The 27,311-nt window shown below is 33.6% G+C and overlaps 1 protein-coding gene across 3 annotated transcripts in view; it reads right to left on the bottom strand.

Annotated features, from left to right (window-relative positions):
• The window catches only part of EHBP1 (EH domain binding protein 1), a 345,442-nt gene that overhangs the window by 247,693 nt on the left and 70,438 nt on the right, over positions 1–27,311 (bottom strand). For all 3 annotated transcript variants that reach the window (XM_012639212.1, XM_012639213.1, XM_012639210.1), the window contains exons 4-5: positions 19,723–19,818; positions 14,341–14,394 (exon numbers count right to left, since the gene is read on the bottom strand). In XM_012639212.1, coding sequence (XP_012494666.1) covers positions 14,341–14,394; positions 19,723–19,818 — 150 coding nt within the window. The remainder of the gene's footprint in view (positions 1–14,340; positions 14,395–19,722; positions 19,819–27,311) is intronic.

Raw genomic sequence — 27,311 nt, 5'->3', positions numbered from 1 at the left:
TTTCAGTATAGATGTTAAAGTTTAGAAGATATTTAGCTGATAGAAACTAGAATGCATGAGGCTGTGGTATTTTCCTTAACTCCCAGAAGTCTCCTTTTACATTGATCTTCAAGGACATATAATTATTGGAGATATGGTAAATACCCCCTAAAATACCTTCTAGTCTACTATCAACTTTAAATAGAAATGTCTATTGTAATGCAAAAATGCTATGCTACCACTCTACTTCCTTTAGTTTAAAGGTCGTTTGATGAAAGGTATACCTGCACAATTAATTTAAACCTCTAACAAATTTAAGCTTTTAAATATTACTCAAAAATGTTACTTGGAGTATTGTTAGTGCTTCCCTTTGCTGTCTATAAAATGCATAGTGGATTTAAAAAATAAGATAAAAAGGAGACTAGCACCTAGAGTTACACGGTAACAAAAGGGGTTATCCCCATGAGAAATGGTCTTACTACCTGTATCATATCACTGACCTGCTTTTCAAAAATTGTAAAAATACTCAGTGGTCCTTAAAGTGTATTGGGCAAAAATTTCATTGTGAATCTGATTTTAATTTTGAAGAAACGTACCTTCATACACAAACTTTGACCCACATTTAAAAGAGATTTCAATTCTCTGAAGTTCATCCATGCATGAACCCTTTGTGGTCCCAAGATTCAAGGCTAGGAGCCTGTGTTTGGTGTAACAGCAAGCTAGCTATGGCATCAGTGCAGCAGTGTAGGCTACTGCCTGCCTGTTGAGGAAAGGATGATTTCATAGATCTGAATGGTTGGGTAAGCAACTCCATGCTCCAATATGTATTCTTTCTGAAGCCTTATGCTCATAAAGACCTGTGTTTTGGTCAAAGGTACTCAATTCCAAATCTTGTATCTAACAGTTCCATGGCCTGGTCTTTTTTTTTTTTTTAACCCAAATCAACTGATTAAGTAATTTCCCTACTCCCTCCTCAAGTTTTTCTCCCATGTTTATTATTTTTCCCCTCATTTTTAAAGTCTTTCTCTGCCATTTATTATTAGCATATATTGAATTCTTACTATATCAAGCACTATGCTAGATGTTTTTCAATCTTTAATATTTCTAATCCCAGATACCATTTTGTAAAGTATCCCTGTTTTATAGAAGAGGAAATAGGTTCTAAAGAGGCTAAATAAGTAAGAAGTCCAAATTTACACTGCTTGTGTGATTCAAATCCAGGTGTGACTGAGTCCAAAGCCTTGCTTTCTCCACTATCCAATGCTTCTCCAACTTTGAACTCGTTTCATCTTTAGAATTCATATTATTTTTGCCTCCAAGATTCCATGGATTTTATTACCAAAAAAAAAAAAAAAAACAAAACTGAAATTACATATCAGAGAAGAATATTTACAATACTGAAAGACAGAAACTGACATATGCCTGTAGGGATACAAATAGCCATGTTTGAAAAGCTGTACTTAAAATGTTCTTGATAATTTCAGTCTATATTAACTTATCTACCTGTAATTTCTTTTGTACTTTTCAGCTGTCACTATACACTGAGCATAGTACATATCACCTTATTTTTGTTTCACATGTGTACCCCTCAAACCAGATTTTAACAACTAAGTAGAACTGTCCTCTTATATCTCACATAGGCAGTACAGAGCTGGCTCCAAACTCAGTGCCCAGGACAATAAATGTTTGATGAGTGAGTAAATGAGTGAATAAATGGTAAAATGGATGGCCTTCAGAGTTTGAAGACTTGAGTTTGACAGTATAGTATACCATCTGCTTACCTGACCTAAGTATGAGGGTGTAAAATTATTTTCATAATGGAATATATTTCAAAATGTATAAAGGTTGGGCATGGTGGCTCACGCCTGTAATCCCAGCACTTGGGGAGGCCAAGGCGGGAGAATCACTTGAGGCCAGGAGTTTGAGAATAGCCTGAGCAACATAGTGAGACCCCGTCTCTACAAAAAATAAAAAAATTAGCCAGGTGTGGTGGTGAGCACCTGTAGTCCCAGCTACTTGGGAGGCTAAGGCAGGAGGATCACTTTGGGCCAGGAGGTCAAGGCTACAGTGAGCTAGGATCGTGCCACTGCACTATAGCCTGGGCAACAGAGCAAGATCCTGCCTCAAAAAAAAAAAAAATTATAAAGTACTGCTTTAAACACTCCTTTACCCCCCATTTTCCAAATCTTTAATTTGCCAAAAAAATACAAAAGAGGGTGACCTCAATGTTCTCAAACTATCTTCCTTTTGCATCAGAAATCTGATTCAGTAGGTCCAAGTTGGGGCCCAGGTATCTGCATCATTAAAAAGTAACACATGATTTCAGGGGCAATGAGCACTGACTTAAAACTAACAACATCAATAGTTCTTTTCCTTTAATACTATTACTCATCATGTGTGCCATGTAAATTTGTCGATTCGCAACAACTACATATTAAAATTTTTAGTTCTTTAATTATCATATAACTCAATTTAATGGCTATGTTACTACAACCCTAGAAAAATCAATCACTCTTTAAAAAATGAAATATTCAAGAAAGTAATCTACTGAACAACATGCTGTTCCACAAAGGAGCTGTGGTCTCTCTTGCCTCTAGACTTTTGCTCAAACTATTCCAGCCACTGGAAGGACCCTCCAAAATCCCCTGCAGTTGACTATCAAAAGTACTTAATCTCTTATCTGAAATCTTGTATTAGGATTTTAAAAAGGCAATACAGCCAGCATCCCATACTCAAACATATTAATATTTCTGCAGCAAAATGAATAAACAGTTATACTAAGTGAAACAAATACCATGAATAGTCTTATCTCAGGTCAGGTTAGGTTTTGCCACCAAATGAATATGAACCAAATTTCCAAGAAACAAAAAAAGAAAATTTTTTTTTAAATCTTAGGTAGAGATTTTGGATTTTGAAGTTACAGAAAAAGGATTATAAAAATTGTATCTTTTAGGTTTCAATTTATATATCACTTTCAATAGAAAGCTACCCCTAACCCACCAAGACTGGTTAGATACTCTTTATATGAGAAGATGTAACATCCCTAAACTTAATCTTAGTGGTTGCCTGTTTATCTCTCCCAGACTGTAGGACACCTAGAGACAGAGATCGCATCTTTTTCACTATTACACTCTCAATAAACAGCAAATATCTGCCACATGGTATCCATTTAATAAACACTTAATGAATAAGCAATTGTGAGTACTAACTAACCTAGTGAATTTTTATACTATTGCTTTACTTGCTTATCTGTAAGGTATGATTAACCAATAAAGATGAATCCTCCATGTATTGAACTGGGACACAAAAATAAGAAAATAACAACCAAAAAGCATGAATGTTGTAACAGTATGGATATACAGCTTTGTTGCTGCAAAATAAAACTTTTCCTTAAATTTGTTGGCTAGGACATTTCACAAATTAAACTACTCCATGAAATAAATTACCTGGAATGCAGTTTTTATTTACTATTTTAATACAAGTTTCTTTCATTACACATAGATAAATACAGTACAGTTCACTTTTGATATTAATTCATGTGAGTTCACTTCCTATGTCAGAAATTTTAGAATGTAGATCTGAAGTTGGAAACTCGCTTTCTTTACTCTAACAAAATTGACAAATGATTAACCAAAAATGACAGACAACAGACAAGATGAAAATGGAAAACTAAGTAAGTATTTAAGTAGATGAGTAGAGTTGCACAAGAATCTTAGGATTCTGACAGGCTCAAAGCATGTTGCAGTTTTTTTTTAGTACAACAAAAGTTTTTCCATTATTTTCTTTAAAGTCAAAGGATCATCTGAGGATAAGGAGATGAAATTTTCCTCCAGAAGCACAATCTGAAAGATTTCTGAACTTGAATAGCATACTAAATGTTTATTATAATGAAAACTGGGGAGGAAAAAAAAATGTATATACAAACTTCCTCAGAAATTTAACCAAAATGAGAGTGAGTTGGCTGACAAAGCTTCCATTTGACTCCTAGTCATATCTAGAATACCCTGCCTAATTTACACAGACAGCCAGTCACCATTCACATAATCATACAGAACAGAAAGTTGACAGGATAATTAAAAGACCAGAAAAGCCTGTCTGAACTATGAGCTTCCTATTCTAAATGCAGGAGATAAATTCTAAGGGGGCAAAAGGGGTAGCTTTGTTGCTTTAAATACAGTCAATTATTTTTTTCTATGTAGAAAAAAGAACAAATAATATCACTTCTCAAGAATCAAAATAGCTAATTTTGAGACTTTAGCCTAACAGGTCAGAGAGATCACCTAGAGGAAATTAAGTTTACCAAAAAAAAAAAAAAAAAAATTTATTTATAGGTGAATCATCTTTTCTGACATGCCAGTAATCTCTTAGCAAGTTCTTAAGCTAATGATGTTCAAGTGGGCTTCATTATTTACAGAAGAAATGACATAAATATGATATTTACTTTAAATAATCTGATAAAGCAAACAAAAGCAGGAAAATCGATGAAATGAGTTTAGAAAAATATTGAAGATTATTGAGCTGGGAGATGGGTACACAGACATTTGGTATATTATTCCTTCTATTTTTGTACATGTTTGAAGATCAAAAAATTGTGTTTTTTAAAATATTGGATCTTGATTAGATTTATCCAAACTGCTAAATTTATATGAAAGAAAAGATGAACAGAGGTCCCCCATACACCGTGCTTTCAAATTTCTGAGATATTTAGAAATCCAAAAGGGTCTAAGACTCTGCGGCTGTAAGAAAAGAACATGGTTGAGAAGTTTACACCAAAAGAATGGCCTAAAAGAGACTTAACAATACAGGGATCTTTGATTTTTCATTCAAATGTATTCTGGTTAGTGCTGTGTAGGACAATATCACACTCTGTCAGCAAGTAGCCACTATGGCTAACCACGTAAATTTTCTTGCCATTCAGCAAAAGCAAGAGAATTCATTTCCTTTTCTGACCAACTGCAATGAATAGGATGAGGAAAGGACTCATTTTCTATACATAAAGTTGAATGAACTACAGTAAAATTCATATATATTACATAATACTAACACATGCAGATGAATGGCCATTACTGACTCAACTACTCTTAGTTATTGGATTTACAGAAGAAGAAAAAGTAGAATGTGCTGCCTAGTGGAAATTTCATTGATCAGGTTCAAGAAAGTTAACTGGGCCATGTTTCTACAGGGAATGGAACATTAATAGGGAGGCTGTAAATAAGATAACAGTAGGATAAATGCTGTCCTACCCTAAAAATGCTGAGCCATATCTAATTGGTATTTAGATTATAAATCATATTGATTACATGGTGGAGGAAAGATGCTTCTAATTTTTGTGTTGTGGGATGTGGCATTCTTACATGTACCATACACCCTTTGGACCACTGGAAAAGTGGTACTCATGAAAGGCTTCTGGCTGAAAAGATAATTCTAGTTTGGAGCTACTAAGGAAGCTATACCAGTTTAAAGGGAAGAAAGCACAAGTTACAGTTGCTAAACAAGATATCCAGTCTTTACCCAGACATTGGATCTCTTGGCTGAGATGATGAAGGAAAAATAATTAAGGGAGAGAAGCAGTATTTGTATATATTTTTTTCTTTGAAAGAAAAAGTAGAGGTAATTTTTCAGAATGTAACTTTGTGAGATCCAGAGATTGGATTTTGGAGAAGAATTCAAATTAAATCTAATAAGGTCAGATAGAAACTTTGTGATTTTTTTTATTGTTTACATTATTTGAGCTATGTATCATTTCTATTCTTGGTATAATCTTGTCATGTGAGTTTGGTTGGGCAAGCAATCCTGTTCAACATAATCCAACAAAAGAAACAAATTAGAGAGGATTTATACTATTGCCTTGAAATTAAAATAAGTAATATCCCATCCATTTAAAAGGCTTCTGGAGGTAACATCAAATAAACAGCAATTAAAAAGGCACAGAGGAGTTGAACTGCCCATATCACTGGTGACAGCTGAAAACAGAGGCAAAGACTGGAGAGTGGATAGGTGGCCCCAAGAAAACACATTTTGATACACCACTGCTCTCTTCCAAGGAGGACATAGAACCTCCAGTTAATCACATGCCTATTATTAAATTCATTGGGTTAACAGTTAAAAAAACAAAAAGCAGATGTCTATATATCTTTAATGGGGGAGCTCAATGTTTTCTTTGGTTGGTTTTATCTCTTCCTCTCAATTATTTTTGCTCTAAACTCACTGTTGTCTCTCTTCCCCTTATCTATCTTTCCTGATATTTCTTTTCTCTACTTGGAATGCCTTTTTTGTTCATTTTTTCTTGAACATTAAACTCTGCAGCCACTTTATCCAGGAAGTCTTCTCTGACTCTGCCCTTCTTTACTGTTCTCCAGTATACTATGAATATCTTCTTTCTTGCAGTTCTTCCTTTATGTATCTGATATCTCACTAGTTTCTAAGCTTCTTAAAGACAGGCTATCTTTTCTTTTTTTTCTGAGACACAGTGTCGCTCTGTTGCCCCAGGTAAAGTGCAGTGGCATCATCATAGCTCACTGCCACCTCAAATTCCTGGGCTCAAGCGATCCTCCTGCCTCAGCCTCCCTAAGTAGCTGGGACTACAGGCGCCCACCACTACTCTATTTTTGGCAGAGATGGGGTCTCACTCTTGCTCAGGCTCGTCTCAATTTCCTGACCTCAAGCAATCCTCCTCCTTTGGCCTCCCACAGTGCTAGGATTACAGGCGCCAGCCACTGAGCCAGGCCAAGACAGGCTATCTTATGCCATCAAATATAAGTCTTCATTGATTCAAAGATGTCATACCATTATGTTATACAGCAATAAGAAAGAAAAAACCATTACCGGTTGTAACTCTGAGATACCCTAGATGTATGATGATCCCAATTTCACAGAAAAAATATGAGGGGAAAAAAACCCATGATTCTCAGAATAGATGAAATTCTGCATGTCTTAATTGATTATGTATGTTCAATAGTTACCAAATTTCTGGACATATAGAAAATGCACACTAAATGTTTGCAGAAGGACTGAATGAATGAATTTATCCTAGATTGGTGCCTTTTATCAATACTGATTTTTTATTCATTCAAAAACCAATGGAATCAAAAGAATAAAAATTTTTAGATTTTAAAAACTAAAACCTGTGGATGTAATTTACAAATATAATGGTTCTGGATTTAGTTGGGTAATCTAAAACACTGGGGAGGAAAAAATTTTTCTTTTCTGAATATAACTACTGTGGCTTCACATTAAAAAAAAAAAAAACACACAATCCACAAAATCAATTGCCTAGATGAACAGGCATTACTGTATTATGGTAGATAAAAAAGAAACATAATGTTTAGTAGTAGCCACTCTTGATTATCTGCACTAATAGGTAAATGGATTATAAATAACCGAAAATAATCTCATTTATATTTTTGAAGTATATTCATAATCATATTGTGAATAAACACGAACATAGGCCCAGACACAGATATTAATAAATTAGCAGCATTTGTTTACTTTCAGAAAAAACCTGGTTCTTAATACTGTATTAAAATTATAAGAAGAAAATATCCTAAATCAAAAGATGAAAATGTTAGAAAGATAAAAACATTTTAAGTTTAATTCAAGTAAGATATTTATAGGTGTCATTCTTTTGAGGTAAATGGTGAAGTCTACACGTTATTGAGAGGCATAAGTCGTATAAAGGAGTAGAAAAACTAAAATCCTGCAACAATAAATTTGGAAATCGAGCTTCTGTTCCTTAATATCTTTCTTTGTCCTCCAGAAAGGAATGTTATAAAAATAACTATAAATACTCCTTACCAAGCTAGATGCTTTACGTGTATTGTTTCTAATCATCAATAACCTGTGGAGTAGATATTAATACCACCATTTTATACCTGAGCACACAGAGGCTGTGAAAGATCAAATAACTTGTCTAAGATAACATAGCTAGCAAGTGGCAGAATCATCTCTAAAGTTTTGACTTATGTATAAGTAGCTTTCTGGTCCAAAGAAGAAAGCTCAGACAAAACAGAGAAACAAAAGAACCAATAAAATGAAAACATCATTATCTCAGTTTACACAAAGAGGCAGGAAGGTTGCCTTGAGATAAAATATTCAAAATTCTGATGACTGATAATTCTTGAATTCCATCTTATAATGCCTAGAAGCACTCAAGTAATGAATCCAAATAACTTCTGGACTGAATATAAACAATAATTAACAACCTACCTTCACTAATCTAATAAATATATTCCTCACAGGTTTACTACTACAGAAGGCTGATTAAAAACTTCTCTATGATTCTACAATTTCAAATTATTTCCTTTTCATCTTTTCATTAAGGGAGGTAGTTACTGCATTAAGGGTTAAGGGCAAGGGCCCTGGAGAAAGACAGGCTGGATAAAATCTCAACTTGGCAGCTATATGACCTTGGGCAAGTTACTTAACCTCTCTAAATCTCACTTTCTTTATCTGTAAAATAGGGTTATATAACTGACTTAGAGTTATTGTAATGAACAAAAGAGATAGTGTGTATAAAGCATTCCACATAGTATCTAGCACTTAGTGTCTCTAATAAATGTGTTAGCGTGATAAATTTTGGAGACTTCTATTTTATTGGGATATTTTATATTAAAACTTCACTCTTTATTACTGATGTTACTATTGGACATTATGGATAAGGTCTCAAAACTTCTTTATTGACTGTGGGGTTGTAACAAGAAGTGCAAAGAAAAGAAAGGTATTAAAATTCCATTCAAAGTGTATGCCTTAGAAGTATCAGAATAATGTACCAACAGACTTTCAAATAAAATCCAGATTTTACAAGAGAACGAGTCAGACTTTAGCCCTTTGAAATTCACTGACTTTTTTGTATGAAATGTGGAAGCACATTAAAATTTAAGGTAAAGCATAACATTATAACATGTTATTGCTACATGATCTGCAGGAAAAGAATTGCTTCTCCAAGCAAGAGTCAATTTCATCATTCACCACTGAGGGGAGCTGTAACCTAGGAAAAGGTTTATATAGCGTCTTATTTTTAAACTTTCCCACACCCTACTATATTCATTTCGTCAACTCTCTTATTAAAATATATTTTAAATTAATTTGAAAAGCATACCCCAATTCTATTTTGGAGACCTTAGAAAGAACAAGAAGGCTTATTATAACCATGTACTCATGAAGATTTCCCCTGCTTTATTTTTCTCCATAGCACTTATCTAACATTATACTTAATGTGTTATGTATTTATTTTGTCAAACATACTATATATTTCACACATTAAGTTTATGCCTCCCAGATACACACATATGAATGTAAACTCTATAAGGAAGAAATCTGTTACCTGTTTTATATACCACTCTATTTCTAGTGCCTAAAACAGTGCCCCGCACATAATACATGTTCAGTGAATACTTACTGATGAATAAATGAATGAATATCAGCTCATTTATTGGAAAGGTTAAAAATACCTCATTAGATGATGACAAGTAGAACAAACTGCTACAACTTGAAAAATGCAATGTCTGCTTATATTGAATTTTGGTTTAAAAGAATGTCTTAGACAGTTCTTTAATCCTATAGCTGCTTATAGAGACAGATCTCATGAGATTGGCTTAATATACATTTATAGCAGAATTCCTTTTGAATGATCTGACTGGCATGGGAAGCTAGTCAATTAAAGGGAAAAATTATGAGTACTGATACCCCCAAATTTTAATTTTGTTCAATACATATTAAAGTGCTTCATTCACCAGTTTTATGGCCTCTTACTTTGAGTATAACTTTGTTAATTATTGACTTTCACATCTAATCAACACCCAAATGTGTCATCAGTGAATTTCAATTTCTTTTAAACGAATACTTAAGTACAACAGAAATGCAATCTGCATACAAAATCCTTTCAGATTTTTATTACTTTTTCCCAGACTTTTACAACTATAAAGCTATCCACACCAGACTGGACAGCAGTTTTTAACAACTCACCTTTATCAACTAGTCTTTCTAAAGCATTAACAATTCATGAAATAATCCTTCAAACTGATTATTTCATTGATTTATGAAATATCTAATTAAATTACATAATTGCAATAATAGGTCAACAGCATTAAAACGTCTTCTTGGGGTCAAACTCAACATACAATTCATAAGTGCAGAAGTGTATAGGAGTGTGTCACAGAGTAGCCTACTAATGATGTTGACACATGTAGGCTTAAAACCAGTACGTTTTACAACAGAATGAAAGGTATGAAATAATCCGTGTAAATTAAATAGGTTGATCAGAAGAGCTTCTACTGTAACATATGGATCTTTCACTTACTATCTTACTGCCACTAGGGTCTACTTTTCAAATTTTCTTCAGTATAGGCTGCTACTGTTATTCCTCCCTTAAAAAGAATAATTCTCACAGGCTTTCTAACAGTTCACTGAGTTTAACTATTATATAATCATTCATTCATTGACTCATTTAACAAATATTTATTGAGAAGCTACTACCCAAAAGGTATTATGGTTTAAAAAAAATCATAGCAGATACAGAAATAAATGGAGTAAAACTTTCCCCTTGTTAAATCTACTTATCCAAGTAGAGGTCCTGTTAGCATCTCAGAAAACTGGCCTAGATTTTCCAAAGCAGGTAAAAAGAGTTAACACACATGGACAGGTTTAAAAAAAACCACAAAATTATTCTCAGATCTCACTATACAGGAGTTGGTCCTAACAGACAGAAATTAAGGTCCTCCTGAAAACAAAAAAAGAGAGACCTGCCCAATTCTAGGTTATATCTTTCAGGTGAGAATATAGCACTTCCTTTGTTTTGTTTGTTTTGTTTTAGGTTTAATTGCACAAACTCATCCTTTGATATTAGGCAGTTCACAATTTATGATAATTGTCCTCATTTAGAGTTGGTATGTTGGTGTAGTCTCTTGAGTTAATGTGTTTTACATGCTTTATTCACAACACAGGCATTCGTGAGCTTTCCCATGCATTAAGAGTATAGCAATTTCACAATACTTCTGAAGTCTGGTAACGTTATATTATGAAAGCAAATCTGATAATGGATGCACTTAATATTTACCTTTATTTCCTTAACCTTCAAAAAAAATAAACATGTTATGCTGGTAAAAGAGGTCAAATCCCATAATCACCTCTTTTAAAAAAAAAAAAAACCTGCTGTAAAAACAGGCATAAGCCAAAAAAAATCATAAGAAATGTATCTAATAAAAAAATATTATGCAATTATTGCAAAAAAGTATTATGCAATACTTTTTTGCATGGGGATCCTAGCAAGCATTATTATTGTTGTCATCACCATTACTAATAGCTGAGGAAGTTCCTGCCCCTCCCACATTCATTAATTTTACTTTTCTTTGAATTAGCTCATCAGTAACTAGATTCCCTTAGGTTTCAATCATAAAACAATCTGAAAAGGTATTATTTTCTCTGATACTTATGACTGAGAAATTAAGTTTCTGCTACATCTTCCTTTACATAAAAAACTAGTTTATATCACAATTCCATTTCCTTTTTTTCCTAATCTAGAATAGGAAATAACTATTAGAGAAATAAGGAAGGAGTAGGGGAAAAATTCCAGTCAGGGGTCCTGCTAGCATCTCAGAAAACTGGCCTAGATTTTCTAGGCCTAAAGAATTCAGTATAGAAAATTTACAACAATATTCATACTGCATTCCAGAAATAAAAGCATATTATACAGAAGAACTATATGCTGAAAGGGATTTTTCAAAGAAAGATATAAATTAGCATTATTAGTTGGTTCCAAAATCCTACTCTAATAATTCCTTTAAATATTTCTATCTCCCTGCACTTAAAAAATCAAAAATTTGGTCTATAGAAAAATAATTTTCAAATAGTTTATTTCTATTAATTAACTCAAATATTTCCATCAATTGAAACACTCACGGACCTAGAAAAGCCTTCTGAGATCATCTAGTAGAAACCTTTCATTTTATAGATGAAGAAACTGAATTCTAGAGAATAATTTACTCAAGGTCACCAGTTTTAAAGACACAACATCAGGATTTATTAAATTCTAACCCAATCCAAAGTTCATGGTTTTGCTATACTATGATATGAGAGAAAGAAAAATGCTTTTTTTTGTTCAAATAAAAATATGTGGAGGCAGAGACCCAGGAACCAGAAAATCTTCCAGCTGTTAAAAAGCATAAGATGGCTGAGAATCTCCAGAAATGCAGTGTTCTCTCCACCACATCAGAGTAAGGTTTTCAAAATCATCTGATTACACAATAAAGCTTAATTTCTAGTAATATTTCAATTAAAATGTTGGTTTTATAAGGTATACAGTATGAATAATAGTTAAAAGCCATATATATTATTTTTACTGGATTTTTGTGAATCTAATAATTAATAAATGCTCAGAGAGAAGGACTGCTAACATTTTTTTTTCCATTTTCCTCCTATATCCACTACCTTACCTGACAGTCAGATTTCCTGCAACTTCAACCATTTGAATAATAAATAGACAAAGGAACAAAATAAGCTTCTGAGCATAAACATATTTTACATAAGCTAAAAAGATGCTCTTTCCCCTGAGAAACACATACTCCAATATGGAAGGGATAATCCAAAACACATATCTTTATTTCAAAATCCATTTAAATTTCACAATTTTATTTTAAATTTTAATATTTCTCTATTGACCTTTAACATACCCTTATAAAATGTATAATAAAGAAGAAAAAGATTTTTCCCCAAATCCCACAGATTTGAATGCCCTCTGGAGTCAAATTTAATATATATCATATAACTTTTTTTTAACTTGTACCTTTCAATAGGTTAGTTTATAATCTGTTTTTCAGAAATTTGGAACTGGTGTGCCTTTATCTTAAGATAATCATGCAGTAAGAACACCTTTCTAAACAAATATAAAGTTAGTTTTTACGTACTTTTGCCATTAATTACGACTCAAATTTATTTACTTTATTTTAGTTTAGGTTTCATTTTATGAGACAGGGTCTGGCTCTGTTGCCCAGGCTGGAGTGCAGTGGCATGATCACAGTTCACTGTAGTCTCCAACTCTGGGGCTCAATCTTCCCACCTCAGCCTCCCAAGTAGCTGGCTAACTCAAATTTAACTAGCTAATTCTTTTATATACCAAGTTAACAAATAGATTTCAGATGTATAATAGAGCAATGAGTATTGAAAACTGAAGCCCAACCACTGGGGAGAAGTTCCTTTTTTTTTTTTTTAATGCTGGTCAAGTGAAGCAGTGGGAGTGAAGTTCCTGATATAAGAATCAAAGCTAGCTTTTGAGTCTGTAACCAATTCCAACAAGTCTTTGGTTTCTTTTTTTAAACTTTAATTGCTACTCCAAGTATAATGCTCAAATCTATCACTACAGACAAGCCAAAATTGTTAACATTTGTGAATCTTCAACACAATGACAGTGAATTAATATCTAGCCATCAGAACTTCCCTTACTGTGTTCAGACCTGATCTCGCTCCAAACTTCTCAGTTCTTTAGGCCTAAAATGGCTCAGTTACTTCTGGAAAAAGTGTAAGATCCCTTTATTACTGAGATACAAAACAAAGTCAGGCACAGAAAGGAATAAAATGACGCAAAGCATGTTAGAAGTCTGTTATAAATGGTTTAAGCTTTAATGATGATCACGATGTTGAAGGTTATGATAATGATGACAACTATTATGACAATGGTAAAAGCTAATATTTATTGAGAATTATTTAATCTTCATAACCCTATAATTTTATGACTGAGAAGAAACTTGCCTGTGATTACACAGCTTGTAACTGGAAGAACTAGGAATTGAAACCAGGCCTCTCTGACTCCAGAGCCCACATTCTTAATCACTATATTTTCATTGCCTATCTTGATAAACCCTCAGTCAATAAACATTCATTGAACACCTACTATATCCACAGTATGTAAATTAATTTCAGGTCATTATTAAGGTACCAATCTAGACTCTCTCAATCCAAATAGAGTTAAAACATACACTTTATTTTTAAAGATTTCTGAGGTCATTTATTGTTTCATTCAACAAATGTGTCAATGAGCACCTGCTCTGTGAGAAGTACCACACTAGATACTGAACAGATAAAAAGATGAATAACACATGGTCTTGCCCTAAAGCCCCAAATAGAATACATACAGTATATATTTAACTCGGTATTGATGACTTCCAGTTTTAACAAAAGCATTTGTTTTGTTAAATAACAAATAACTCTGTTATTGGCTATAATTTCATTTTTAAAAATTCTGAAAGCTACAAATTACTGTTTAGTTTTCATAAGGCAACATTTTTCCTACTGCCAAAATGCCAATTTACCCTAATAACACATATATGAAGTTGAAAATGTGAAAGATGAAGGAATTTGTCATTAGCTTACATTTTCTATGACAAATGTCCACTCTTTGTCTTCAAATTCCTCTGCATGCGGGTCCTGTAACATAAGCAATATATGAAATTGAAATAATGTGTCTTTAGTTCAATCAATCCAATTAAGAAAGTACAAATAGCCTTGTTTTTAGCTTTTACCAACTTTTAAAAAGGGAGAGGCAAAATAGCCTACTCTTATAATACTTTCATAATTTCTCTAAATTTAAATTATTTAACATTAAGAAATCTATTTTACTTTTTTTAATGCATACCACTATCTTCCATCATTGCATCTATGATGAGACAAAAAGAAACCTAATTGGAGACAGATAACCTAGTGAATGAACTATTAAGAAACACTTTATTAAGATATATAAGTTATATAAAGTTATATATATGTTATATAAAGCTCTGCCTTCATTTTTATATCTGTGAGTATTTTAAACTAAAAGTACCACTTGAGGCAAGGTCTTCTTCAGTGCAGAGGTTATATAAACATCTGGAATTTCAAGGCACTGCAAGGGACTTGGTAATCTAGACAAAATGGCAAATCAGCATGGGCTGTTGATGTCCTCCTCTTACCTTTCCTTCATTACTAACCCTGGAAATGCCTCAGAAACCTGAGAAAGAGTGATAGATCCTACAATCAAATGCATTTTTTTTTTATAAAATGAGGCACACTTCTGTAAGCATTTATTTGACAAATATTTATTGGGTACTTATTATATAAAGGATTGTATGGCCAGGCGTGGTGGCTCACACCTGTATTCCTAGCACTCTGGGAGGCCGAGGTGGGTGGATCGTTTGAGCTCAGGAGTTCAAGACCAGCCTGAGCAAGAATGAGACCCCATCTCTACTAAAAAAAACAGAAAGAAATTAGCTGGACAACTAAAAATATATAGAAAAAAATTAGCTGGGCATGGTGGCGCATTCCTGTAGTCCCAGCTACTCAGGAGGCTGAGGCAGAAGGATTGTTTGAGCCCAGGAGTCTGAGGTTACTGTGAGCTAGGCTGACGCCTCAGCACTCTAGCCCGGGCAACAGAGTGAGATTCTGTCTCAAAAAAAAAAAAAAAAAAAAGGATTGTAGAGGTGTTATATAGATTCAAACATAGTTGTTCTTGCCTTCGAAGACAAACACAATAATTTTAAATAAATTTATGATGAATGAAATACATGATTTTACCAGAAATTAAAAATGACACATTACTTCTTACAGGAATAAACAGGAAAAGCTTCATCAGAGAGAGAATATCTTGGCTAGGTGGGATTATATAGGATTTCCACAAATATTAGAGAAAGAAAAGGCAAAAAAGCAACAGAATATAAGACGGAAAGGAAATTAGTGGGGTCACATTATATGTGTATTTAACTTATTTAGGTTCACTCTATGTGTTAAAGGTGAGGCGGGGTAGCAAGATAATGAGAGAGTAAAGAGAGTATTTCAATAAAGCAGGCTTTTCGCTTAACATTCCACTCTCAAGATTGACCATATGCAGAAGGGAGATCAGCTCTGACATTCTCCTGCTGAATCCCAGGTCCCACATGTTTCTCACAGGGAAGCATCTTATTTATGATTGATTCAACTTTAGTCTATTATTAATCTTGTTTTACTATTGCCATAGCTGAGTTTGTATGTAGATTATTTTAAGATAAAAGTGAATGTAGCATTCTTTCAGTTAGTCTCTCTGCCTTCCATTCAATCTTGTACACAAGATTATTGTTCCCAAACCACAGTTCTGACCATGTTAGAACCAACTTAGATTTCTTTAACAACCCCTACAAACTATGAGATAAATTCCAAACTCCTTAGTTACTTCATTAATTCTGTTTACTTTTTTTTTTCTTTTACTATATTAGCATGATAGCTAGCTGAGTGTGAACTATATTGAGGTAACTAGTTTTATGAGTAAATTCATACAGGTGGGATAAAAACCTGCTAAAATGAGTTTCTTTGGTGGTGGTGCACAGGGGGTAAGAAAGTGCAGAAGGGAAAAGGAAGCAGGAAATTCTACTGAGTATTTGTTTCCCTAGCCAGCTCTGCCCATGAAGTAGGTTTATGGACAAAAAGGACTGTAAATAAAGGTTGAGGGATCTTTTTCATGATACATTTAGGGCACAAACAGTGCTACTTTGGAGATTGAATAATAGAGTGTGATGCAATGCGCAGAGGATAGAGACATCCTACCATCCTCCCTGCTTATCCCTCCCCTCTTGTTTTGTTTTTTAAGGAATGCAGCATAGCTCCAGCACAGTTAGTAGCAAAATAATAATAATAACACAAAATATTTACTGAGCACTCACCATGTCTCAGTTCTTATGCTAAGTGTTTCACTCATCACAGCAACTTATGAGATGGGTACTATTTTTACTCCCATTTAACAGAGCAGAAAGCTGAAACCTAAAAGATTAACCACAGTGCACAACTAATTAAGTGTTAAAGCTATGTTGCTGTTGCAGGTCTGTCTGACTTTTATCTACTCTGTTGGTTCAGTTTAACCATTGTGTCCCCGGGACCTAGAAAAGTACCTGGCAAATAGGAGGTTCTCCAGAATATTTGATGAATGAGTTAATGAATACATATCTCATAAACTAATAAATATGTAACAGTGCCTTATACATAATATGACATATATTTATTCTTAAAGCAGATGAAACATTTTTTAAAAATACAGATGATGTATTACCCCTAAAATAATTTTTACTAAAGCATAATTTCAATAGTCCAAGAGACACATCTGACAGTGCAAAGTCAGTAAAAAGATATAAAAGAAGCAGCAATGACGTTCATTTTCTAAGCACTTAAAAATGGTATCTCCATAAAATGGACTATTTATATTACTGACCAGACAAAAACATTTGTAATGAGAATTGCTTCTAGCTTAAATCAATTAAGTCTTCTTTATATCCTACTCTCCCTCTATTGTCTCCTTTCTTAGCACTGCACTAAAGAGAAAAATTGAAAATGACTTCAGGAGCCAGTTTCCTTCTCAAAATCCTAAAATGCTTTTTAAAAAAAATTTAGCAGAAACAGCTATTTTCAATTTAATTCAAATTTCAAAAGCAGGCTAAAGAAATTAATTTCTGGTTAAATCATAGGAAATTGAAACATTGATAATTTTCTTAAAAAGCACCTCCTCTATGAGCATACCTCTGTGACTACTACTAAGGACAAAAAGGGTTCAGAACAGTCCTTTCCTATCTGCAAATTTCAAGATTAGGTGAATTATGAGATTTAGCATAAGTTTAAAAAAGGAGAGAATATGAAGAAGTTTTCACTTGAATATTTTAAATGTTGTTCAAAAAACAAGATCTAAAAACTACCATGAAAGAATAAAAAGTTTTTTCATTTTGTTGTTTTACTTTTCTGCTTTTATATAAGAATTTTGGGGGGATGGGAGAGTCATGAAGATAAAACGTATAAGATAAAAAGTATCAGTTGAAAATACTCATTTAAATATTGAAAATGGTCACGAGGTTGCCTCAACAGCACAACTGAGCCGAAATGTGTAATTATAGCACACTGGAAAGGAAGGAGTGTTTGGTTTTTTCCCTACGTACTAATATTCAAAGTCATAAAAGTTCAGTGGTAAGGATATGCTGAACATCCTCATCAGTGGTTGAAAACTACACTTATCTCTTGCATGTCCTTTCCCCAAACACATGGCTGTCAGCTATTTATCAGTAGTATTCTAACCCCTCATTCTCTATCGCCATTTTTTAAAAAAAGTTGTATAACTATGTCCATTCATATGCTTTACCAATACGGACAGACCACATCAAAATACTCAAGAGATTACTTAAAAGTCTTTCTCAAGCACGTTTGAGATCTTACCGTTGTAATCAATATTCACAACTGTTTTTATTAGAGTAGGCAGTACAGGGTAGAAGAATGAACAGGGCTAAATCATAGCATATTTGGGCAAGTTATTATACCTTCCTCTCTAGTCTCAGTTTCCTTTTCAGTAAAATGAGAATAATTATAGAACCTTAGAGTTGCTGTGAGAATTAAATGAACTAATACATGTAAAGATTCATCTGACACCAAAGATAACGCTCTTAACTACCAAGCTTAACGTATCATTTTGGTAGGAGAAATGTGGAGAAGAGGGGTTTAATAACTGGCTTTTACGATAGCTGGCTGAAGGGCAATAGAGTAGTTCTGACTATCCTGAAAAAAAAGGAACAGCGGCTACTGTCTCATCCCTTATTTTTCCCTGAGCAAATCAAGTATGATGTATATATGACAAGCATAATCAAGTAATGTTGTAATATCAATAATAATATCAAAACTATAAAATATACACAATGTGTTAAGAATCTTTTACAAAAGAGAGTATCTATGAAACATAGAACATTTAAAAATAGTACTGCATTTATGGGATAGTACATTAACATTCGTCATATTGTTTTGTTCTATTGATCTCTGTAGTACTTCCTGAATAAATGAATTAACATATGGGATCACAAAACTTAAAGCACTTTTTTACACAGTGATTTCATACTCTAAGCCATATCATTTTATTCTAATTTCATGTCCTAAAATATTAGTGGATTTTCACAAACATTGTTATTAAATTATGCTTAATGAGCTTCCCTCTTCCCTCCTGTCTTTCTGTAAGAGTAGCTTCAACACAATTTGAAGGATTGAAAGAAGGAATAAAGCATTTGTTTTCTAATTCCACCATCTTCCAAAAGACTAAAACTGAGACATATTTGCCCCACCATTTTTTTTTTTGAGTAGGTAAGGAGTTGATTAGGAAAGTAAATATTTTAGTGCTTAATTACCATATGCAAGGACTATTTCATAATGTTTCAAGAAATATGGAAGATTTTCAAGAGAAGACACATATAAAACAGGCAGGAAGGTATATTAACAGCTATGTTTTGGATCTGCACTTTGAATTTACAACCAGTATTTTGCTTTTAAGCTGTAGCACATATTAATATCAATAAAAAATTTACCAAATATCAATTTAAACTATCTTATTATATTAACATTAATAAAATATTTATCAAATACTAATTTTAAAGCATCTTATTATCAATCAATCAAGGCTAATAAAATGAAGGTCAGGACTAAGAATTCTACAAACCTCAGCTTTCCACAGGAAAGGCACTTTAAACTTTTCCTGTGGGTAGAATGTAGGAAGTGGTAAAAGCAGCATCTCAGCTGATCTTATTAGTAACAAGTTCAAAAGGATCCCCAAATTGGACTTTTATACCATGAAATACCTGTGATGACTTTATGTTGTAAATTGCTATATCCCTAAAAATAATCCACATTAGGTACAAGATTAGACACAAATGTATAGAAAAATGAACACTGAAATAGTCTGTCATTCAGAACAATGATTATATAATAAATCCTATCACCTGTAAAAATGGAACTTACCTTAAAAAGTGTTACAGTGATTTCAATGTTTTCAGGAACAGGCCACACAACCACACCACGGTATGGATTTTTTATTCCAGGTTGCCAGCTATGTGCCTGCCAGAATAAAAATGATAGCTTCAGTGTGAAGTATAGGAAATGCAATGTTTTTCTTTTTATTTTTTTTATTTCAGAATATTAGGGGGGTATAAATACTTTGGTTACATGGATTGCTTTTGTACTGCTTCAGTCAAAGTTGTAAGTGTAACCATCACTCAGATAGTGTACATTGTACCTGTTAGGTAGGAAATGCAATGTTAATAATTTACAACAGTATATTGACCCCGTTTAACTATCCATTAGCTCTGTAGTCTCCCTAAAACAAAAATTATTAGTCAAATAAAGCATTTCAAGCATTAAGCTTGGGCCATGACAGTTATTAATATATCACAGAATAGCTGCAGATTACTATCTGTAAATAAACCTTCACCCTCTCACACATACAAAAAAAAAGTGCAAAAGTGAGGTGTCTCATGTTTCCAAAAGCTACTATTTCTGATTAGATAAAAACTTTACTAGGAAAAATTTTTTAAATTATTCTCGTGAGTAGAAACTTTAAGGCAAATTCATTCTTTAAAAGAAGAAACTAATTGTATACTTTGCATCTAAGTTCATTTCCCACTAAAGTGTCATGTTTATTTGGGGCAAGTAAAAAAGAATAGCAGTTTTTCCAGGTAGTATTTCTAGTACCTATAATTTTAGAGACTTTTCTTCCTTGTAAATCTAGATTATCAATGTTCCCTAAGGAATCTCCACCCTCAAAATTTGGAAGTCACTACCATAATTCTTCCTTCATGGCATTTTCAGTCAAAGTTGAGCTGATGGAAGATGACATGCCGAGACACCTCAATGAGGCCTTCATCTCTGTGAGCTGCAGGACTGTACACGGATGCTATAAAGATGATAAAAGCTAACACTATGGAGTACTTTCTATAATATGTGTCAGTTCATGTTCTAAGAATCTACTTATGTTAAACTCATTTAATTTGCACAACAACCCTACGAGGTACCTTCTATTCATTCATTCATTCACGCAATTGATACTATCTACCAAGCACTGTTCTAGGCACTGGAGGAGTGAAAAACAATCTGCCTTAGTGGACAGTAGGAAGAGACAAATAAAATAATTAAGTAAAATATATAATATGTTAGGGGGAGTTAAGTGCTATGGAAAAAAATAAACGAAGAAGAATGAGGGGACAAGAAAAAGTAGTATTTTTCAATAGGGTGGTCAGAGAAGGCTTCATTGAGAAGGTGACACTTGAGAGACAGTTGTAAGGGGGCAAAGGAATCAGACATGTAAACATATGAGAAGAGCTTTCTAGAGATTAGAAACAGTGATTGGAAAAGTGCTGAGGCACTTATATAACCAGAGGAATGTGGCTGGAGCAGAGTGGTCAAGAGGAGAGTAGCAGGAGATGAGGTCAGAGAAATAATTCGAGGCCTAATCATATAAGGTCCTGGTAGGCCACTGCAAAGACACTGGCTTGTACTTTGAGCGAGATGAGAAGCCATTGAAGAGTTTTAAGCAGAGGAATGACAACCTAAGTTATGTTTCCACAGACTCACATCAGCTAATGTGTCAAGAACAGGCTCCAAACATAAGAGACGAAACAAGGACACCAATTAAGAAGGTACTGCAATAATCCAGGGAAGAGCTGATGGTGACTTGCCCTGGGGTGGTAGAAAAGTGGTACAAAGTGATCGGATTCTGGATATATTTTCTAGATAGAGTCAATAAGATTTGCTGATTATATGAGACAAAGAAAGTAGCCAGGGTTGATTCTAAGGCTTTTGCCCTTGAGCAACTAGAAGAAAGAATTGCTATTAATGTGTAGGAGGCAAGAGAGCGGAAAGGATAGGTATAGGAAATAAGTTCAGGAGCTCAGTTTTATACATGTTAAATATGAGTTGCCTATTAGACATTCAAATATGGACGTTCAAATAGACAGCTACATATATGTGTCTGGGGTTATAAGGTTGAGAATTATCCGCATACAGGTAATACTTAAAGTTTAAGAGTGGAGATTATCCCAAGGGAGTACAGATAGAGAATATAATGGTTCAAGGACTTAGTCTTGGAACACAACATTAACAAGTCAAGAAAATGAGGAAGAATCAGCAAAGGCACATCAGCTGAAGTAGAAGAAAAGCCAGGAGGGTGTGGTATCCATGAAGTCTAGTGAAGAAAATGTTTCATACAGAAGAGAGCAATCACCAGGGCTAAATGTTAATGACAGGTCAAATAGGATGAGGCCTGAAAAATGACCACTGGATTTAAAAAACACAAGCCATTAATAACTCCACAAAAGCAGTTTCAGGAGAGTGATGAGAGAGCAAAGTCCTGATTGGAATGGATTCAAAAAAGAATAGGAGGAAAGAAATTAAAGAGAACAAATATACTCAACTCCTCTGCAGAGTTTTGCTGAAAGGATAAGAAAGAAACAGGTTGGCATTAGTGCGGGAAATAGTACCAGAAGAGAAATTTTAAGAAGAGGAAAATATTTTTATGGTGATGGGAAATATCCAATTGAGAAGGAAAATTTAAGGATGCAGAAGAGAAAAGGGAGAATTGCTAGCATAATGCCCTTAATAATATACAATGAGACAGACTGACCTTTTCTGGAAGCACAGACCATTACTTCCATAGTTACAGGAAAGAAGTTAGAGGATATGTGTGCGATTGCATGTCAAGGAACAGATTTAACAGACAGGGAAACAGACTTGCCCAAAATCACACAGCAGGTAAGTGGCAGAATTTGGATTTGAACCAACTGAAAAGGGATCAAAGATCATGGAAACTTACGTCCATGCAAATCTTATCACGTCTTATTAGTTAAAATGCCAGCGGAAGATACAGGTTTAACAGTGTACTCCAAATCCAACTCACAGATGGTAAATAATTCTCCCTCTATTTTCTCTACATTGCCCCTATCATAAAATCTCAGGTAAGGAGAGCGATGTACAGACTAACAACAAGAGACTTAAAACACTACAGCCAAACAAAAAGAAATCAGTTTTGTTGATTAAAAAAACATCATCTTCAGAGATTCCTCTATTCCCCAGCCTATTTCTATGCCTGTTGACAGCTCTAGAACAAAAACTCCACAAAGTAAACAATCTCCATTTTGAAAAATAAATGTCTGCCTATCTTAAATGATCCTTAATCAAAACTCCATTCTACATCCTTATTCTGAAAACTCATGACAACCCTAATTCTCATGTACTGTGATGGTAAATCAAGCTATTTTTCGGGTCTCTTCAAGCTTCCCATAATTATATTTTCATAGCTTCCTCATACAATGGAAACATAAGAAAAAGAATATAATAACTGAACCTTTCTTATTAGCCACAGCAGAAAAGATAGAATATTTATAAAATTTTCAATGAAAAATAACCAACAAAGAATTTTAGACCTGAAGACATCCTTAGGAGATCTAATCCAAACCCTGAAAAGGAAATTGAAGCAAGCAAAGAGTAAATGGTTTGCTTGAACCAATACTAGTAATCAATGGAACCCAGACTCCATGATTCAGAGTTCTTCACCCAATCCACATCATGCCCAGCTCTATCCCTGATTCACACAGTAGCCAAGAAAATAGTCTTCCATCCCTAAGGACTTAACATTTCTGGATATGACACAGAGATCAAAAGTGACAAAAGCAGGGACTGTGGAGACATCCTAAGAAATGGACAGAGAGTTAGGAGATGGTAGTTTCAAATAATTTCCTTAGGTATCCTAAAGCCTGACCCTCTAATCAATCTCTTTCAATCCTGTCTTGGATCTGGGAATGGTAATTAGATTGCTGAACGAACAAAAATACAATCTTCTTAGCAAAGTAAAACCATTTCTTTTTTATTAATAAACAGAGATAGAGGTGTGCTAGTTCCCAAGTTGCTAGTACAGTTCTACTTTCTTATCATTCTATCCAGCATATCTCTCCCCAGCAAAAAACGGTCCAACCAAGTTAGAGCTCTGACTTTCTGATATTCCTTCTGACACCATACAAATCTGGCTGCATTAAGACACTGTAACAATATCAATTAGTCTAGCTAACTAGCTGACAATGAATACAGTCAACACCAGCTTTATATCATTTAGCCAATTATTATGTACAGCTGACCCTTGAACAACATGCATTTGAATTGTCCGGTCCACTTATATGTGGACTTTTTCAAATGCAGATTAAAAACACAGTGTTTGCGGATGGGAAACCCCCCCCACAGACAGAGGGCCAACTTCTTATACACAGGTTCTGCAGGGCCAATTGTGAGACTTGATTATGTGCCGATTTGGGTATATACGGAGGTCCCGTAACCAACCACCAAGTATACCACAGAATGACTGTACTAGTAGAAAATAGAGGACCAGTAAAGTTTACTGAAGAAGAAACCAAGGACGTACAAAGTGGCAAACATGAAAAATAAAATGGTGTTTCTATATTCCAAGAATTTACTACAACTTCTACCTCAAACAGTAATAATTCAAGATCTTAAGTTAGAAAAAGAAAGAAAAGTCTTATACAGGTAACTAAAAACAATTATGGTAATAAACATCTAATTGTACCAATCCATGGAGACAGTAATTTAGGCTCGTAAGAGGTTAACATAGAAAAAGCACATCGTATTGGCAAACCTCAGCACTATCAGAACCCTGATCAGTTTTCATTCAGGGTAATAGAAAGGATTTCCCTAGAAAATAATTAGGCACAGGAACACATGTACAGCTAGTTAGCTTCTTAGTATAGTTAGGACAGGCAGGTTATTCAATCATTTGTCAGCATCCTAGTAAAAATAATGGTAGAAGGAATTAGGACAAATTATACAGGTCCTCTTATACAGTTTTTCTCACTTTTTAAATCCCATCAAAGATCCTTTGACATCTACCAAAGGAAGACCTACGAAAAAGGCAACATTTCTCAATTTTGGGTATTGACTATAAAATGCCTCATTTTCTAATTATTGCATGTCATACCTTACCTAAAAGATGTATACCTAGTGCAAAACTAAATACAGAGTAAGCACTCACTTGTTATTTCTGACTCTTGCAAAATCAAAATATTTCACTGAAAATTTACAATTACCATGTAGTTGTTAAACTGAAAATTTTCAATTTATAAAACTGCATGTCCCCATATGTTTAAGATGTCATATATATTAATAAAGTCATCTTAGAATTGCTAACATCACCACCATTAGGCAAAGCTCTGCAGCTGTCCCTTCCCTCTTGACATGGTAGCACATTGTAAAGGCTATCGCACAACCACAGAGCAAGGAAGTAAAGGTAATGCCATCAAAAACTGGTGAGGATTTTAAAGCTATGGTTTCCCTTTGGAATTCTCCCATCTCTCTGTGCGCTTAAATTTCTAGTTAGAAAACAAGATTTAAGGCAACAGAACTACTCTGCCATAATTTTTCTGGTCTATCATTATTGCCCTGCTTTCTATTGTCACATATTATACGGAAAAATAATTTATTTAAGCACATACAAATCAATTACAGCCTGACAAAAATCTTTGTTATGCCATGATTTGAGGAGAAGAGGTAGGAAAGTTGCATATTGTGTTAATTACACATGGTAATTATTTTCTCTATCAAAACCAGTTCTGCAACGAGCTCCTTGCATATTAGGCTATCAAAATAGACATGTACCAAAAAAAGTGAGCAATAAACTGAGAACTAAACTTTAAATAAGGCAATGTGCCTTATTATTTTACTCTCTAATCAGATGATAAACTGACTTATCTGGGTGTCCATTCTAAAGTCCAAAGCACCATTAAAAAAAAGACAGATATACTCAAAATCAGGAAAGATGAATAGTATCATACAGAGGACCAAAAAAAAATTACCATGTAGTTCAAACTCTCTCTGAAACATAGTTAACAGTAAAAACCAGAATATTTTCTGTCAGTATTTGCAGAGATCTATTCCCCCTAAGTGATTTCAAGGACAGCAGCAAATAATGTATATTTTAAAGGAAAAGCATCAAAAAACAGACGAGTCTTTCAGAATAAAAAAAATGGTTCTAGTCTTGGATTTAATGTAACTGATAGCTAACTTAAAAAACAACATCTGGAAATAAGTTTTTTTCAGGAATTCTGAAATGTCATGGATCTCAAATTTCTCAAGATTTTCTAAAAGTTACTTGCTTGACTTTTACAATAATATCATAATCATTTCCTTCATAGTTTCTGGAACTTATTTTTATTTCTTTATTTAGCTATTACATACAATTTATAAAACAGCATTTTCATGGATATATGAACATATTATGTGTATGCTGTAATAAGCTTAACACATTCTGTGTTCTCATAAACTTCCCAAAAAAGTACATCTATAATGTCTCAAGAGAAAGTACAATGATTCTAAAGTACCCAGCAAGGATTTTGAAATATTAAGAGTATTACAACTAAAAAATTAGTCCAATTAGAAAATTAGAAAATATTACATTCTGAGTAAAATCAACCTGCTGCCTCATTAGTTTGCATTTCACCATCTGGATTCAAACAATATTTGATAAAATAAGAAAAAGAATCTGTATCTAACAGAAAAGTTACTTAATTTTCAGAAATACACTTAAATTAAAAAGTATACTAAACATCAGATATGAGTATTCTTAATTGACCTATAATCTAAAGTATTTCATTATTTTTATAATTATCTTTTATAAAATAATTGCTATCCAATTATTAAAAGGAGGAAATCACGTCCTGTTGATAGTTAAAAATATTTTGGGTCTATTTCTAAAGTTTACAGGTATAGTCATATTCATCCATGATACTTAGTGTGTAACCTTATATTGGTCCTTTCCACAAAAGCTTAAGACCCAATCAACAATATTGACTGATAGAAGACATTATGGCTATTTTTAGAATGCCTTCTTATATGTAAATGAATAAGAAAGTATCTAAATTATAATATCCCAAACTTTAGATGCATGCTTTAAAGATGCTGCTCAGGATGTGAAGCAACTGAAACTTTTCTATATTTCTGATAGGAGTACCTGACAATTTCTTAAAAGTTGAAAATGTACCTACCCTATTACCTAGTGATTCCATTCCTAGGTATGTGCCCAAGAGAAACAAAAATATTTGTCCCCCAAAATACTTGCACAATAATGTTTATAGCAGGTTTATTCACAATGTAAAAAAAAAAAAAAAACTGGCGGCAAGCCAAATGCTCATCAATAGGGGAACAGATAACCAAACTGCAGTATATTCAAATGATGGAATACTACTCAACAATACACAAACAAACTACTGAACACACAACAGCATGAACAGATCTCAAAAACAATATGTTCAGCAAAAGAAGCCAGACATAAAATAGTACTACTGTATTATTTTATATAAAATTCATTCAAGAACAGGTAATACCAGTCTATGGCAATAGGAAATCAAAACAATGGGTGCCTCTGAGGGTTGGGAACTGACTGGAAGAGGAAGAAAAAAGTGATAAAAATTGTCTATATCTTGACGGGAGTGGTAATTACATATACATACATACTGATCAAAACTCACTGAATTTTATCAAGATCTACGCATTATAGT

Source organism: Propithecus coquereli, unplaced genomic scaffold, assembly GCF_000956105.1.
Source record: "Propithecus coquereli isolate 6110/MARCELLA unplaced genomic scaffold, Pcoq_1.0 Scaffold138, whole genome shotgun sequence".
NCBI lineage: Eukaryota > Metazoa > Chordata > Mammalia > Primates > Indriidae > Propithecus > Propithecus coquereli.
This window is presented reverse-complemented; position numbering and strand designations above follow the sequence as displayed.